Consider the following 18782-nt stretch of genomic DNA (forward strand, 5'->3'; position numbering starts at 1 on the left):
CATTTTATTGGCATAGAGTTGCTTGTAGTAGTCTCTTAGGATGCTTTGTGTTTCTGCGGTGTCTGTTGTAACTTCTCCTTTTTCGTTTCTAATTTTATTGCTTTGAGTCCTCTCCGTCTTTTTCTTGATGAGTCTGGCTAAAGGTTTATTAATTTTGTTTATCTTCTCAAAGAACCAGCTTTTAGTTTTATTAATCTTTGCTATTGTTTTGTTTCTATTTCATTTATTCTGCTCTGATCTATGATTTATTTCCTTCTACTAATTTTGGGTTTTGTTTGTTGTTCTTTCTCTAGTTCCTTTAGGTGTAAGTTTAGATTGTTTGAGATTTTTCTTGTTTCTTGAGGTAGGCTTGTATTGCTATATACTTTCCTCTTAGAACTACCTTTGCTGCATCCCATAGGCTTTGGATTGTCGTGTTTTCATTGTAATTTGTCTCCAGGTATTTTTTGATTTCCTCCTTGATTTCTTTAGTGATCTCTTGGCTATTTAGTAACATATCATTTAGCCTCCAATGTGTTTGTGTTTTTTACATTTTTATCCCTGTAATTGATTTCTAATCTCATAGTGCTGTGGTCGGAATAGATGCTTGATATGATTTCAATTTTCTTAAATTTAGCAAGGCTTGATTTGTGACCCAAGATGTGATCTATCCTGGAGAACATTCCGTGTGCACTTGAGAAGAAAGTGTAATCTGCTGTTTTTGGATGGAATGTCCTATAAATATCAATTAAATCTGGTCTATTGTGTCATTTAAAGCTTGTGTTTCCTTATTACTTTTCTGTCTGGATGATCTGTCCATTGGTGTAAGTGAGGTGTTAAAGCCCCCCACTATTATTGTGTTACTGTTGATTTCTTCTTTTGTAGCTGCTAGCAGTTGCCTTATGTATTGAGGTGCTCCTATGTTGGGTGCATATATAATTCTTATAAATTCTTCTTGGATTGATCCCTTGATCATTATGTAGTGTCCTTCCTTGTCTCTTGTAACATTCTTTATTTTAAAGTTTATTTTATCTGATATGAGTATTGCTCCTCCCGCTTTCTTTTGATTTCCATTTGCATGGAATATCTTTTTCCATCCCCTCACTTTCAGTCTGTATGTGTCCCTAGGTCTGAAGTGAGTCTCTTGTAGACAGCATATATATGGGTCTTGTTTCTGTAACCATTCAGTGAGCCTGTGTCTTTTAGTTGGAGCATTTAATCCATTCACGTTTAAGGTAATTATCTATATGGACGTTCCTATGACCATTTTCTTAATTGTTTTGGGTTTGTTTTTGTAGGTCCTTTTCTTCTTTTGTATTTCCCACTTAGAGAAGTTCCTTTGGCATTTGCTGTAGAGCTGGTTTGGTGGTGCTGAATTCTCTTAGCTTTTGCTTGTCTGTAAAGCTTTTGATTTCTCCATTGAATCTGAATGAGATCCTTGCTGGGTAGAGTAATCTTGGTTGTAGGTTCTTACCTTTAATCACTTTAAATGTATCATGTAGGGGCTTCCCTGGTGGTGCAAGTGGTTGGGAGTCCGCCTGCCGATGCAGGGGACGCGAGTTCGTGCCCCGGTCTGGGAGGATCCCGCGTGCCGCGGAGCGGCTGCGCCCGTGAGCCATGGCCGCTGGGCCTGCGCGTCCGGAGCCTGTGCGCCGCAACGGGAGAGGCCACAACAGTGAGAAGCCCACGTACCGCAAAAAAAAAAAAAAAAAAAAAAAAAAAAAAATGTATCATGCCACTCCCTTCTGGCTTGTAGAATTTCTGCTGAGAAATCAGCTGTTAACCTTATGGGAGTTCCCTTGTATGTTATTTGTCATTTTTCCCTCGTTCCTTTCAAGAATTTTTCTTTGTCTTTAATTTTTGTCAGTTTGATTACTATGTGTCTTGGCGTGTTTCTCCTTGGGTTTATCCTGCCTGGGACTCTCTGCACTTCCTGGACTTTGGTGCCTATTTCCTTTCCCATATTAGGGAAGTTTTCAACTATAATCTCTTCAAATATTTTCTCAGGTCCTTCCTCTCTTTCTTCTCCTTCTGGGACCCCCCGCTATAATGCAAATGTTGTTGCATTTAATGTTGTCCCAGAGGTCTCTTAGGCTGCCTTCATTTCTTTTCATTCTTTTTTCTTTATTCTGTTCTGCAGCAGTGCATTCCACCATTCTGTCTTCCAGGTCACTTACCATTCTTCTGCCTCAGTTATTCTGCTACTGATTCCTCCTAGTGTATTTTTCATTTCAGTTATTGTATTGTTCATCTCTGTTTGTTGTTCTTTAATTCTTCTAGGTGTTTGTTCTTTAATGCTTCTAGGTCTTTGTTAAATATTTCTTGCATCTTCTTGATCTTTGCCTCCGTTCTTTTTCCGAGGTCCTAGATCATCTTCACTATCATTATTCTGAATTCTTTTTCTGGAAGGTTGCCTATCTCCACTTCATTTAGTTGTTTTTCTGGGGTTTTATCTTGTTCCTTCATCTGGTACAAAGTCCTCTGCCTTTTCATTTTGTTTATCTTTCTGTGAATGTGGCTTTCCTTCCACAGGCTGCAGAATTGTAGTTCTTCTTGCTTCTGCTGTCTGCCCTCAAGCAGAAGGTATTTTTGACATGTACTCTTTTGAAAAGATAACGTTACTACAATCTTCTATAAGCTGCACCCAAAGGCTTTGTTAAATATGAGGCATAATATATACAAAGAAGATAATAAAGATAACATAAATAAGCCTTCCTTGCAAAAACTAAAAAATCAACTATGCGTATCCACTGTTTCCCCTACTGTGCAATAAGCCTCGCAATTCAGAGTTACTTTTCCCTAAAAGCTAACCATTTAAACCCTCGTCCAGTGAAATGGGGTTAAGAACATTCCTGGTTTTACATTGAGGATCCATGTTAAATTAATTTTTTTTAATTAATTTTTGTGTGGGATAATCTAAGGTCTGGCTTATTTATGTCCATACCAACAAAAAAATTGTTCCAGCACCATCTGCTGAAAAAATCTTGCTTTGCCCATCCAAATGATTTTGTACTTTCTTCTAAAATCAACTGACTGTATTTGTGTGGTTCTATTTCTGGCCTGCCTATTCTATTGATCTATTTGTTTATCTTTATATGCCAATACCATACCACCTTGATTACTATGGCTTTTTAATGTCTTTTTTCCCAAGTTTACTGAAGTATAATTGATAAAGAAAAACTGTACAAATTTATGGTGTATGATGCAATGTTTTGAGTTTTTTAATGTCTTGAAATCAGGAAGATGACACTTCCCTAATCCCTACCTCACACCATACACAAAATTAACTTGAGATGGATCACAGATGTAAACATAAAATCTGAAACTAAAAAGCTTATAGAAGACAACACAGGTAAATATCTTCATAACCTTGGTAGGCAGAGTCCCTAAACAAGACACAAAAAGTACTAATCAGAAAAGCAAATAGTAAATTGGACTTTATCAAAATTTAAAACTTGGGCTTTTCAAAAACAACATTAGGAAAACGAAAAGATAAAACACTGTGCAGGAGAAAAATCTTCCAAATACATTTATTTTACAAAAGATATGTATCCAGAATATATATAAAGAATTCCTACAACTCAATAGTAGAAAGACGATCCAATAAAAAAAGTGAGCTAAAACTTGGATACTTTACAAAAGAAGATATATGAGTGATGAGAAAGGAACAGTAGTTATCAGGAAATTAAAACCACAATGAGATAATCATTTCATACCCACCAGAATAGATTAAATCAAAACAGACAACACCAAATTTTGTTGAGACTACAGAAAAATTGGAACTATCAAGTTGTCAGTGGGAGTGCAAAATGGTAGAGAAAAGAATTACTCATTGTAATGTCTGCAAAACATAAAGACTTAAAACAAGCTTACTTACAACAATTAGTTAATTTTAATACTCATTTGAGAGTAATAATCAATGAGAGATTGACAGAAATGGAACCATATGAGATTCTAAGATAAATCTGCTTTATGTAAGCTAACAAGGGAGAAGTTACTGCAAACTTGATCATTTAAAACTCATTAAAAAAGAATTACCTGTTTATATTCGTTAACACAACTTTGGCAGCAAAATCTCATCTGCTGACCTTCAATGACTAGGAGATTGTTTCCAGCACCTTTGCTGGGCAGGTACTCCCCACACTGCTCACAGAAATTCATCACTAGACCATTGGCCAACCTGTACTTGTTAAAGCACTGGTTACTGCACAGCTTATGTGTTACATTGTTAACGCTGACTTCATGCCGAATCTAAAAACAAAAACCAATTTATTAAGTAAATGAACTGGATTAGCACCATACATGAGATACCTAGTTTTTTCAACAGAAATAAAGAACCTTTGGTAATTTCTCAGTGGAAGAAACATTCAGGTAAAATATTTTTAAAAAGCACATTTCACTATTCTTTCATTTTTATCTTTGATTTCTCTGTAAAATTGTGCTTTGATTTTATAAAAGGAAAAATAAGATTCATAGAACAAAAAGCAACAAAATCAGACATTTAAGAATTACAGGGGCTTCCCTGGTGGTGCAGTGGTTAAGAATCCGCCTGCCCATGCAGGGGACATGAGTTCGAGCCCTGGTCCGGGAAGATCCCACATGCTGCGGAGCAACTGAGACCTTGCACCACAACTATTGAGCTTGCGCTCCAGAGCCTGCGAGCCACAACTACTGAGCCCATGTGCTGCAATTACTGAAGCCGTTGCGCCTAGAGCCCCTGCTCTGCAACAAGAGAAGCCACCAAAATGAGAAGCCTGCGCACCACAATAAAGAGTAGCCACTACTTGCCACAACTAGAGAAAGCCCACATGCAGCAATGAAGACCCAACACAGCCAAAAACAAATTAAAAATATAAATTTATTTAAAAAAATTACAGGAAATGGTTAGCATGTTTTGATATGACCTGCTTAAAAATAAGTGGATTGGGAATTTGTAGGTATTATAAACTTCACTGCCCTAGAAAACTGGGGTGGGGGGGTGGGCGAACCAGTATCACCCACATTCAGGATGGAGTCTGTATATACCTAAGTTCTTGCTTTGCTCAGCTCTATGGTAGCTGAGATAAAATTGTGTCTGGGATGTACACAGCTTCAGGGTAATCCAGACCAAATGCAGTCACCAAGGACCATGTTAAGTGGGGACTCCCTGGATGCCTGAGAAGATGGCAATACCACCTAAGAAATGTGAAGTGACCTACATACTTTCACTCCACCTGTTCTACGTGTTCTTGTAGGACTGGTTGTTTCCTTCATGTCCTGAACCTATATTTTCATTTAGTGTGGTTAATAAGAACAAAATCCACCATAAAACTATTGCTCTCTTTATGAGTACATTCAGTTCCACAGAAATGGAGGATCACCCCATTCTATGGGATGGGACATTTGTTATGAGACAATTCTAACATATGCTTATTCTTCCCTTCAACTTCACTGGGTAGATTCAAGACTCATTCATTAGGTAGATGGCAGAACATATAATAGCACCTGAAGTTAAAATTATCGCTGTTAACCTAGATAATAACTTAAGATATAAAATCACAGACCTCTGTTAGTTTACTGCAGATTGTACATCTTGATTTATTCAGAACTCTTTTTCGAAGATTCTGGTTATCTTCATAGGGAGATGAAGATGTACCACAAAATTTTTGGAAGGATTCACTTGACTCCCCTTGAGGAACAAGAGTAGCCTTTTTTGCAGGTGCACCTCTGAAACACAAGGGAGAGACACAATTTAAGAACACTGCATTCTCTTTCTTTGGCCATGCTGAGTGGCTCATTTCCCCCACCAGGGACTGAATCCAGGCCACGGCAGTGAAAGCCCAGAATCTTAATCACTAGGCTACCAGGGAACTCCCTAAGAACATTGCATTTTAATAAAAGTCAAATATATATGAAAAATAATTGACATTTTTCATTTTCTCATGATTTAATCCTAAGAATCAACTATAATTTTTGGATCTAGAAAAATCCACATTTTGGTTTAATTGCTGAGAGTTCCTAAATAATATGGAAAGATATTCAGAGATAAAAATATTTTGTTGTCACAGGTTATGACCTTTAGAACCTTGCCACAGGTTATGACTTCTAGAAGCATTCAAAAAGGGTGTTAGCAACCGGGGAGAACCAAGGTAGAGGATGGGGAAGGGGGTGAGGCACAGGCAGTGGTGGGATAGGGTTGATTTCTTTCTATACCTAAACTCTATGTTCCTGCCAACAGTAAGTACAATACAAATGACCCACAGCTCTGACATATGCTAGGATAACTGAAGCTCCATAAACTTGAAGAAACCTGTGCCTCAATTCTATCCATGAATCTTCTGCAACTCTCTAAGTACATTCTGGACACAAATTCATACTGCCAGTATCCAATCATATGGAACCATGTTGAAAGGTACAGCTTACTTTTTACATGTCACCTTGCGTTTCTTTGGAGCAGGCTTGTGAGAGAAGGAGGAGAGGCAGGTGGTGGAACAGAAGAGGTGGGCTGAGCCTTTGCGCTGATAAGCTGTCTGTCCCTTCTGCAAAGGCTTTTTGCAGTTTGCACAAGTGATTTTAGCTGGTTTAGAGGGTTGCTGTTGGGCAGAAGGCTGGAAGATCTGTTTAGGAAGTGAGTCCACTGGTGATAAAGAATCCACCCCTGGCTGTTTCTGATTACTGGGAAAGGATGCTGACTGGGAGATCCAAGAATCTTAAAAATAAAACACATAAGAAAAGTCATGGAACAGTTAAAAACTCCCATCAGAAAAATATTTAAAATTTTCATTTTGCACAAGTCTAAGAGAAGAGTGAGGAAGCCTTGCTGTACAACCCCAGGGGGACTCTCCCCTTTGTACTCTAAGTGAATGATGCTCTATTGTGCCAACACTGGAAATGGCGGCCCCGGAATTGTGCAATGCGGTAGCCAGCATCTCCAAGTCAGACCCTCTGTGCTAGAGATTGTGCAAGTAATTTAAACTAGGTCTTGGTATTCTCAGCTACAAATCACAATGATACCCAACCTATCAGTGTCATGAAGACTAAATGAGAGGGACTTCCCTGGAGGTCCAGTGGTTAGGACTCTGCACTTTCACTGCCATGGCCCAGGTTCAATCCCTGGTCAGGGAACTAAGACCCCACAAGCCGTGCAGCAGGGGAAAAAAAAAAAAAAAAAAAACCACATGAGATAATGCATATAGTAAAGCATTATATTCTGTACACAGGGTACTTCCTAAGGCACTTTTTCTTTTCTAAGAGAAAAGTATTAACACACTGTAAAATAAAGCAAATATACAAATATAAAGATTATAGTCTGGTATATGATACCCATTTTCATAACAGCTTCCCCCCTAACATTTTATTATGAAAAATTTAAAGCATATAAAGCTGAAAGAATTTTACTGTGAAAAATGTCCATCATATAGATTCTATACTATTTTACTTTTTGCTTTATCACGTTTTCTATTTATTCACCCCGCTAAATAATCTATCTTCTCTATGTATTTCAAGTAATTTGTAGATATTAGTGCACTTCCCTCCAAGATACTTCCAAGTACATGTAATTAAACATAGCATTTTAAGGCAACTCTGTCTACAATTACCTGCCAGCCTTCTAGACTATTTCCCAGGCATTAGTGTAGGTGGTGGATTACACAGGAGACCCAGCTTTCCTACCTTCACATAGGGACTCCATCGTATATTACTGTTAGCTTCAAACTGGTACAATATTATGTACAGGTAATGGTGCCTCTCAAACCTTAACATGCATACGATCACTTGGGAATCTTGTTTAAACAGAGATTCTAAATCAGTAAGTCTAGGGAGGGGCCTGAGATTCTGCATTTCTAACTACCTCTTGAGTAATGGTGACGCTTTGAGAAACAAGGCCCAAGAGCACTGAATTATTCTGTCATCTCTCTTCAGAACTAGCTTTTGTCGTTAGGTAAAGGTCTATGGCCCCTCCACCTGTTATAGCTCTAAACGCCTCTCTGGATACTACCAACACTAACAACTCTGTTTTCACTTCTACATGCCTACCCACTGCTGCTTCTAATTTTGTCCTTTTCCAGATATTTTTATCTTAACAGGCAAAAACAAAACAGAACAAGTAACCAAAGGAATTCTTTCACCCCGCAGGAAGATACGCTGGCAAATATGAAGTATATTCCATAAAGTTTTGTTTTTGTTTTTGTTTTTAGTTTGGCCGCATCACACAGCTTGTGGGATCTTAGTTCCCTGACCAGGGATTGACCCTGGCCCCGCAGCAGTGAAAGTGTGAAGTCCTAACCACTGGACCACGAGGGAATTCTCTGGGCTTTATAATTTTTTTTTTTTTTTTTTGCAGTACGCGGGCCTCTCACTGTTGTGGCCTCTCCCGTTGCAAAGCACAGGCTCCAGATGCACAGGCTCAGCGGCCATGGCTCACGGGCCCAGCCGCTCCGCGGCATGTGGGATCTTCCCAGACCGGGGCACGAACCCGTATCCCCTGCATCGGCAGGCGGACTCTCAACCACTGCGCCACCAGGGAAGCCCTGGGCTTTTTAATTTTGTACACTTACCCATACTTAAAGGGGATAGAGTTATATATAATTATGTAAAGTGAGGCATCAACTATACTGCTCAATAGATTCTGCAGTTTTTTTTCTCTTTAGCATTGGTGCATACATAAAGCAAATGTTTTCTTTGTTTATACTTCAACTATTTAATTTCTCCTAATTTCAAAGTTTCTTATTTCATCAAATTCTTATTTTATCATGTTAGTGTCTATAGGCTAAATAAAACAGGGTCCCCAACCCCTGGGCCTGGGACCAGTAGCAGTCTGAATGAGCACAGCTTCACCTGCCAACCCCATCCCCCCATCACTCACATCACCTCCTGGACCATCCTCCACCCCCCACCGCCCGTGGAAAAACTGTCTTCCACGAAACCAGTCCGTGGCGCCAAAAAGGCTGGGGACCACTAAAATAAAAGGTCTCAACCAAATTCTTCCATGCTCTATCCCCAGAATAAATTTTAAGGGGCCCAGAAGGATTTAATCCAAATCCCTCCTTATATGCAAGGAAAATTAAGGCCTAGAAGCTAGAGGTGATTTGCCCAGAATTCCAGTAAGTACCAGATCCACTATCTGAGTTTTAGATCTTCTTTTTTATTTAATTAATTAATTTATATTTTGGCTGCATCAGGTCCTAGTTGTGGCGTGCAGGCTCATTAGTTGCGGTGTGCGGGCTCTCTAGTTGCAGCGCGCAGGCTCCAGAGCTCGCGGGCTCAGTTGCCCTGCGGCATGTGGGATCTTAGTTCCCCGACCAGGGATCAGAGGCGCCTCTTGCAATGCGAGACGGATTCTCAACCACTGGACCACAAGGGAAGTCCCAAGTTTCAGAGATTCTTGATTTCTTCCTGCATCTAAACTCTTCTGCCTAAAGAACAACCTTTTGGCATTTCTTTAGTGTTGGTCTGCTAGTGAAGTTACTTCAGTGTCTCAGTGGGGTTTTTAGTTGTTAAAGAGTAACACATACACATGAAGTTTATAATCTTAAGTGCAGAGCTCAATGACCGTCTTCACAATGAATATGTACTTCTATGGCCACCACCCAGATAAACACACAGAAAACTTCCAGGATCCTCATGTCTTTTCCACTCAGTCACTCCCCTCCTTTCCCACAAGGCATCCCTATCCTCACTTCAAAGATAAGTTTTGCCTTATTTTGAACTTCGCATATGAAATCATGTAGTATGTACCCTCGTCTCAACATCTCATCTGTTTCATTCACACTGAAGGTAGCTGTTCATCTGTTTCCATTGTTGAGTATTCCACTGTGTGGCTGATACTATTTATCACTCTAAGGCTGATGGACATTTGGATTGCTTCCAATTTTTTTTTGGTGGGGGGACATCAAAGGTTTATTATTGGGTTTATTGCCCACAGCAAAAGTTCCTGGAACAACAACCCACTGTGTACGACAGACAGGAGGCAGGACATGGGAGCAGTCTTTGCTACTCAGGGGAGAAGGAGGCTACCATCTACAGGCAGATGATTGCTTCCAAGTTTTGACTATGATTTCTCTACATGTCTCTTAATGGTCTCTTGGGTATTTATCCTGCTCAGAATTTGTAAAGGTTCTCGAATTCAAGGGTTGATGTTTTTCTCCATTTTAGAAAATCCTCAGTTACACCTCTTCTGCCCTCATTTCTTTTTTCCTCTTTCTGGGACATTAATTACATGTCCTTTTCATCAAATGTCCTAAGTCTCTTACATTCTTTTCTGTATTTCCCCCCTTTTGGTTCTGACTCAGTCTAGATAATACTCTGATACATATTCCAGTTCATTCACACTCTTCAGCTGTGCCAAACCTACAGTTAAAATGTAGACAGTCTGATATTCCTAGTACCCGCACCCCTTATGGGTTCACTTCTATTGTCCGCTTTTTCTCTTATTTCATTATATGGCCTGCCTCCTCATATCCCTAATAGTTTTACATGAAAAACTGAAAAAAAAAATTGAGACTCTGGATTATGTTAGCATCCCCAATCCAAAGGTCGATATATATATCTTTTATTTTATTTTTATTTTTATTTTTATTTTATTTATTTATTTTTTTTTTTGCGGTACGCGGGCCTCTCACTGTTGTGGCCTCTCCCGTTGCGGAGCACAGGCTCCAGACGCGCAGGCTCAGCGGCCATGGCTTACGGGCCTAGCCACTCCGCGGCATGTGGGATCTTCCCGGACCGGGGCACAAACCCGTGTCCCCTGCATCGGCAGGCGGACTCTCAACCACTGCGCCACCAGGGAAGCCCTTTATTTTTTTAATATATATATTTTAAATCAGTGTCCTTCTTTGTGGGCCCCTGTGAGTCTGTTGAAAGTTCCCCTTAGATTCTTAGCAGCCTTTTCTGGAACTGAACACATACCCATTAGAGAAAAACAACCCCAAATAAGAGATGACTCCTCTGAGGCTCCTTCTCAGATATGAGAAACCTCATTTTTCAGTGTATTTGTAGCTCTGTGATGCTTTAGATATTTTATATGTTTTGTCTCCCTCCCCCCCATTATTCTCTGCAGGAGGGACAGGAGTTACTTATTGATTATTAGTCTCAAGTTTATTATTATCAGAAGAACTTCCTAGAATCAGTATCATGGCCAGAAATGTTTATAATCCAACAAAAATACAACACAGATGCAAGAACAATTTCTAAGTCTGAGTATTTTCTTTGATGAAATTTTGCTGTTTACATAAAGATACGATGGCTGAAGAACTTTCACTGAAATACAGTCTACCTTAAAGGTTAGTGAAAAGATTAAATGACTCAAAGGTCCATTCTAATGGACATGATCTTATTTTCATAAGATATTACACAGTTTTTTTTTTTTTTTTTTTTTTTTTTTGCGTTACACGGGCCTCTCACTGTTGTGGCCTCTCCCGTTGCGGAGCACAGGCTCCGGACGCACAGGCTCAGTGGCCATGGCTCACGGGCCCAGCCGCTCCGCGGCATGTGGGACCTTCCCAGACTGGGGCACGAACCCGTGTCCCCTGCATCGGCAGGTGGACTCTCAACCACTGCGCCACCAGGGAAGCCCTATTACACAGTTTTATTTGTACTTTATGCAGAGCCATAATTTTGTAGGATAAAATTTGAACCCTTAAGCCCTAGATTCAAATATAACAACTCCAGAGATCCTCATCTTGTTCTTATTTTTCTTTTTTCTGTGCTGGAAAACCTTCATTCTATAGGAGTGGGAAGCACACAGCAACTAAAGTAAGACACTCTGGGGGAGCTCTGACCCTAAATAATAACAACAATTACCATAGTAATACAATGGTCACCATCTTATTCTGTAAGTCTTCTAGTAAAATTGGTTAATTTTACAAAAGCTGACAGCAAGCAGAAACAAAATTTAGGGTTAATACTAAAATTGGACAGTTTTCACTATGCTACATCCAACTTAAAGAGTGAAAAGAGCAACAAGACAGCCCTTTTTGACAAGTGACTCCACCTTTCAGAAAGCTTCAGACACATCTTCACCATCACTATTTACCTGACAACTCTGTAGACCCTCTTTTTAGAATTCTGGACCAAATGGTATTATTTGAAGGATAGGGCTTCCCTGGTTGCACAGTGGTTAAGAATCCGCCTGCCAATGCAGGGGACATGGGTTCGAGCCCTGGTCCGGGAAGATCTCACATTCCGTGGAGCAACTAAGCCCGTGTGCCACAACTACTGAGCCTGAGCTCTAGAGCCTGCGAGCCACAACTACTGAATCCCACGTGCCTAGAGCCCATGCTCCACAACAAGAGAAGCCACTGCAATGAGAAGCCCGCGCACAGCAACGAAGACCCAACTCAGCCATAAATAAATAGATACATTTATTTTTAAAAATAATAATAAATAAATAAAGGATATAGTTCTGTAACCTTTTCCCCCCGAAACAGAACTTTAGAGAACCCAGGAACACTGTAAATTCATCCATACTTCATAGATAACAGAAATTCATTGCCACAGCACAAACAAAATAGTTTAAATGTAGTTAAGAACGTCTTCATATATATGAATGAATGTCAGGGGAGTCCTTTAATGCTTCTTGTCTGTTACTTTTTAAAATCACTGATACTTCATGGCATGAGAAAATTATCACTGTAATATAAAATACAGTTTTGAATTAATGAGATAAAGGGATGACAAGAATAAAAATACATCCAAGAGTAGTCAAAACTACTTTCAAACAACTTTTGCTAGTCTCAATTATGTCCACAATTTGAGTGGAGTAACAGTATAGCATCTAACTACAGTATGCTTTTTTACAGTTAAGTATCAAGTCTATGTGCTATGCTTTTAAATTGAAAAGCATGTTATTGATCCACTTCACCATTCAATACACAACTTCAATTTACTCCAGAAGGTGAAAAACGGTCAAGGCTGAAACATAAAGGAAATACATGGCAAGCCTTCTGGTTTTAACTTCACTTAAGAGCTTATACGTACATAAGATGTAATTCATGTTTGCAAAAATATACATGTAAAATTTAGGAAATAATTACACAACAAAAAATAAGAGTGAAAGAAACAAATCAATTACACTGCAATAAAAAATTTTAAAAAGAAGAGTGAAAGAAACAGAGATCCAAAAGAATGATTTTCAATGGACATTATTTCAAGTCTTCAACATCATCTTCAACCGCTTTTAAGCTTAACACATCATTCAATATAGAAGTCACAAGTTTTTTATATTATTTTTCAGGTTTCACTCAATCAATAAACAAAAGATGTACAAAGTAATAAGTAGATGACAAACATGAATGAACAAATTCATAAAAAGTCTACAAAAGTATTTTTAAAAGTTCAATGATCATTAAGAGGATATCACCTCTAAATGATCAGTTTAGCAAACATTAATAATACTCCTATCCCTGAGGAGAGCTTACAATATTATAACAACAAAAAAACCCCATAGTTTTTTGGTGAGGACCATTCTGTATTAACCATGAAAAGTTTTTAAAATATGTTGACATTTGACTTGGCAATTTCACCTACAGGAACTTTTCACTAGAAAATATGTGTGACAAACTTAAGAGATATTCATGAGAAACCTGTTTATAACTGCAAAGACTAGACACAAGCTATTAAATTATGAACATAAAAAGCTTATTATATTTGACATAAGCAAATACGCTAAATGATGAAATGTCAAATGCTTCCCCTCCACCCCAGGTCAAGAACAAGACAACAGAAGGCACTTTCACTGCTGAGTGCCTGGGGTTCAACCCCTGGTTAGGGAACTAAGATCTTGCAAGCCACGAGGCATGGCCAACAAAAGAAATAACAAGACAAGACTTTATACTCTGATCACTTCTATTCAACATTACATAGAACATAAAAGGGGATCTGCCAGGGCAAACCATGTCCATCATAAAACTCAGATTATTTGCCTTTTGCACCGTGTTGGCATCTGCACTAACGGTGTGGAAGCAATGATGGGCAAAACTGCTGGCACTGGAGCCAAACTGTACTAGTAAAATTTTCTCCACTATCAGGCACTTGCACAAAAGAAAGAAAAAGCAGCACCTGTACTTCCTATTGTTCTTCCAACAACAACTGGTCAACAGAATCCTGATGCTAACTACCTGGAGTCAGCACCAGCCCCCATTTTGAAGGCACAGTCCACAACAAGACTGCCCTCACTTTACATGCGACCTGGACTTCTGGCCAACTGGCTGTAAATCTGGGAGGTTCCTAAGGCCCCTTCAGATTTGATAATTTGCTCGAATGATTCAGAGAACTAAAGAAAGCTCTATACTTATGATCAGTTTTATTTAAAGGATACAAATCAGGACCAGCCAAATGAAGAGACATACGGGGTGAGGAAGGGTCCCAATGCCAGAGCTTCTGTGCCCTCTCTCTGAGGAAGCGTGTAGCGTCACCCACCTGGCACAGATGAGTTTTTACTGGGTTTCATCATGTGGGTGTGACTGGTGGGATTATTCACTGCGTGTGACTGGACTCAATCTCCAGCCTCTCTCTCCTCCATGGAGGCTGAGCTGGCTCAAAGGCCCAACACTCAAATCACAGGGTTGGTCTTTCTGGTGACCCTCAGCCTTAATCATTAGTTATTAGGAATCTGGTAAATTTCAAGGATTTATTCTCTCTCCCAAGAACCAGGGACAAAGGCCAGTGAAATTATTTATTATGCAACAGAAGTCCTTAGTGAAAAGGTAAAAATTAGTATTAATTTTACTAAATTTCAGTCTCTGACTACATCTTAATACTCTGTATGATGAACAGGGAAGCATCCAGAAGCCACTTCTGTTTCATACCAAAGAACAATGAGAAAGAGTGGAAAAGCACCTGTAAAATTGTTGCATTGCAAGCTGAACTAGCCTTAAAGGAATGACAAAACAAACTGGTTATTGACATTTTCTTAAAATAAGCCTTTCACTTCAAAAAAAATAACAGTATTTGTTGCCAATGAGAAAATTTGAGCTTTCGAATGAAAATCAGAATCTTTGAAAACCTGCATCCACCACTGCTAGCGTGACAGCTTTCTAAGGTGTCAACATTTAGAAGACCTAGGTAACTCAGTGAATCAACACTTTCCAAATAACCAAAGCACAATGTTACCAAATCATACAAAGGTAAAATTCATTCAAAGATAAATGAATTTTAATGTAATAAAGTATGAAAAGTTCATTATATAGTTTCAGATTCCACACTGTAAGAACTTTTAAGAAACTACCACTTATCAAGTTTTGGTGCTGTGTCAAAAGGAAAAGGAAAAAACTATCCATAATTAACTAAAAAGGCTACTAAAATATTGCTCCATTCTACAGCCACATATGTACGTGAGGCCAGATTTTCTTCTTATACTTCAAACTAAAGAAGATATTGCAACACATTCAATGTAGAAATAGATTTGAGGAGCTAGATATACCTTGCTGTCTTCTATTAAGCCAGACTTCAAAAAGATTTGTGGGGCTTCCCTGGTGGCGCAGTGGTTGATAATCTGCCTGCTAATGCAGGGGACACGGATTCGAGCCCTGGTCTGGGAAGATCTCACATGCTGCGGAGCAACTAGGCCAGTGAGCCACAACTACTGAGCCTACGCGTCTGGAGCCTGTGCTCCACAACAAAAGAGGCCACGATAGTGAGAGGCCCGTGCACCGCGATGAAGAGTGGCCCCCGCTCAATGCAACTAGAGAAAGCCCTCGCACAGAAACAAAGACCCAACACAGCCAAAAATAAATAAAATTAAAAAAATAAAATAAAATGCTTTAAAAAAAAAAAGATTTGTGTAACTGTAATACGTCACTTTTCACTAAATTTCTTTAGTGAAAGTAGTTATCTTTCATTAAAAATATGTCACATAATTATTGTTAAATGAATAAATACCTTTTAAATTTAAGTTTTAATTTCTAATATAACAGATTAAAAAAACAAAAAACTTTGGGATCCTCAGTCACTTCCAAGAGTAAAACTGAGACCAAAAAGTTTGAGAACTGTCCTATAGAAATAATAAACAATATAAACAAAGACATTTAGTGTGTACAGTTTCAATAATAAAAAATGAAAAGCCATATAAATGCTTAAGAAGTACAGGAATAAATATCTCAGACAAAGGAATATTTTATAGCCACTGAAACTTCTACTTTTAAAATGACATAACAGGGGCTTCCCTGGTGGCGCAGTGGTTGAGAGTCCACCTGCTGATGCAGGGGACACAGGTTCGTGCCCTGGTCTGGGAAGATCCCACATGCCATGGAGCGGCTGGGCCCGTGAGCCATGGCTGCTGAGCCTGCGCGTCTGGAGCCTCTGCTCCGCAACGAGAGAGGCCACAACAGTGAGAGGCCCGCATACCACAAAAAAAAAAAAAAAAAAAAGACATAACATACTAAAATTTAGATTAAATAACTCAAGAGAACACAAAACTAAATACAATATGCTCTAAATTCTATTTTTAGAACCACAGAGGCAAAAGACTGAAAGCAAACAAACCAAAATTTTAAGTTGTCAGTCACTTCTACTTAGTGAGGTAGGTGACAGATACTATTTTCTTATTTCTAACTATGATTTCCTTCAAATGTTCTGTAATATTCTCATAACCAGAGAAAAAGATTATTTTTAAAAAATTTTTAAGAAAAAATAATACTAGCATTCCATTAAAACAACAAGTGATTCGGTTATTAGCTCTAATTACTTTCCAGTCCTTTCCAGAAATTCTAAGTTGGTCAATAGCTAAAAGCACTAAAATGACCCAAAACAAACACAAACAAAAACAACAACAAAAAAAAGAGAAAACAAACAGCACACTAAGTCATGAAAAATCCGCAAAAAAGATTTGCTAAATTTTAAATAACTTTCATTATATTTTACCAGAACACAACTGGCCTCATAAGAGTCTTTAAAATACAGGTATCTGATTTGGGACTTTCCTGGCAGTCCAGTGGTTAAGACTCAGTGCTTCCACTGCAGGGGTTCAATCCCTGGTCAGGGAACTAAGATCCTGCATGCCACATGGTGTGGCCAAAAAATAGGGGAAAAAAACAAGTCTCTGATTTAAAGGTAAGAAAGTTTTCCAAATTTAAAATGAAGCAACTAATAAAATGCTGATTTAAAACCAAAAATCAGAGACAAGCAGTCTAAAAGTAAACACTTGAAAAGCAAAAATTGAAAGGTCAGGTTAAAATTAAATAAATTTTAATTAAATAAAAATTAAATTAAATTTAATTTAATTTGTTATGTAATATTACTTTAATCCTTTAGTTCACTATCCATCTTTTTATTCTATGACTTTTACATTAAAATAAAGATGCTAGGGCTTCCCTGGTGGCGCAGTGGTTGAGAGTCCGCCTGCCGATGCAGGGGACACGGGTTCGTGCCCCGATCCCGGAAGATCCCACATGCCGCGGAGCGGCTGGGCCCGCGAGCCATGGCCGCGGAGCCTGTGTGTCAGGAGCCTGTGCTCCGCAACGGGAGAGGCCACAGCAGTGAGAGGCCCGCGTACAGCAAAAAAAAAATAAATAAATAAATAAATAAATAAATAAAAAAAAATAAAATAAAATAAAGATGCTAGTAAACAAAGATGGAGGTAGTAGTTATGGGAGTTTTCAATTAAAACACTTCATATATAAATCACATTGGGTAAAACAGAGTAGACTGCACAGTTTTATTTAGCAAAAAATTCTATTTTAATACGAAAGTTAACAAAAAATATTTCACATATAGAATAAAATAGATATAGGTACCAAAAGTAACAGCCAAAAGTTTATTTACTTAGGGTGGAAAGAAAATATTTAGTATCACTTACTGCTTACCAGGACTATGATGAACTGTAAATCCTCTGTTCTGAAATACGCCTCCTGCCACATTCATTCTACCAGGATTAAAAGGTCCTACTGCAGTCTTGGTCTGTGAAGTTAAAGACGGGGTGTATGTTTGCATATTAACACCAAAGTTACTGGACTGCAGTCCGTTAGCGACATCTCCCAAGCTGGTATTCTATAGTGATGTTATATTTGTAATCATTAAGTTCATATCTCTCCCATCATTCAGAGCTTAATACCTGTTTCTAAGGTTGTAACATTAGTAATATGAATTTCAGAGTCGATTCTGTAGTGATAACACCATTACCCATTCCAGCATTTACCTTACTTCTTGAAAGACTGGAAGTGGAGAAATCCAAATCTTTGGTTCTGTTTTTACTTCCAGGAAGTGCCCATTCAATAAAACTAGAAGAAATTGTCTTTTCCTTTCCATTTGTTTCCATGTCCTCTTCATCATCAATGACAATTGTCTCACTTATACTTCCCTTCTGAGAAGCCAAACTTCTTGAGGAAGGAAGAATTATGGAATAATTTCCTTGTAGCTTTTCATTTCTTGATGCAGCAAATATAAAATTTCTTTGATCAGCTATTACTGGAGCAGAACTTGAAGGAGGTTGTATAGATTCAATAAATACAACATCATCATCATCATCCTCCGCTGACGAGTTTCTAGATCTATTAACTAAAGGACTAGCTGGGTCACCAAATGCTACGTCCATGAAACTAGCTGCCATGGCTTTACTCCCTAATAAAACAGGAGTCTGTTCAGTCAAGTCTAATCCTCCCGCTGAACATTTATCTATGCCAAAGAACCTATAACAGAGAGAGAAAAGAAAAAAAAGTTCTAGTATACTATGATCATTGCATTTTATTGCAATTCAATAGCACAAGTGAAATTTTATATTATTTTATGTGATTTTATCTAAGTCCTTCCTTGAAACAGAAAATTGTTCAAAATAATTCCATCAATTACCAATAACTCACGGTCCACATACAATCACTATACTAAATATACTT

The 18782-nt window shown here is 38.5% G+C and overlaps 1 protein-coding gene across 1 annotated transcript in view; it reads right to left on the minus strand.

Annotated features, from left to right (window-relative positions):
* Positions 1–18782, minus strand: part of ZMYM5 (zinc finger MYM-type containing 5) — a gene marked incomplete at its 5' end in the record, with an annotated part of 33882 nt that overhangs the window by 7512 nt on the left and 7588 nt on the right. The window contains 5 exons of the mRNA XM_082602147.1: positions 4018–4230; positions 5523–5685; positions 6382–6667; positions 17757–17850; positions 18089–18578. Coding sequence (XP_082458273.1) covers positions 4018–4230; positions 5523–5685; positions 6382–6667; positions 17757–17850; positions 18089–18578 — 1246 coding nt within the window. The remainder of the gene's footprint in view (positions 1–4017; positions 4231–5522; positions 5686–6381; positions 6668–17756; positions 17851–18088; positions 18579–18782) is intronic.

The sequence above is a fragment of the Mesoplodon mirus genome (assembly GCF_964341445.2).
Source record: "Mesoplodon mirus genome assembly, chromosome: 17".
In the NCBI taxonomy this organism is placed as follows: Eukaryota; Metazoa; Chordata; class Mammalia; order Artiodactyla; family Ziphiidae; genus Mesoplodon; species Mesoplodon mirus.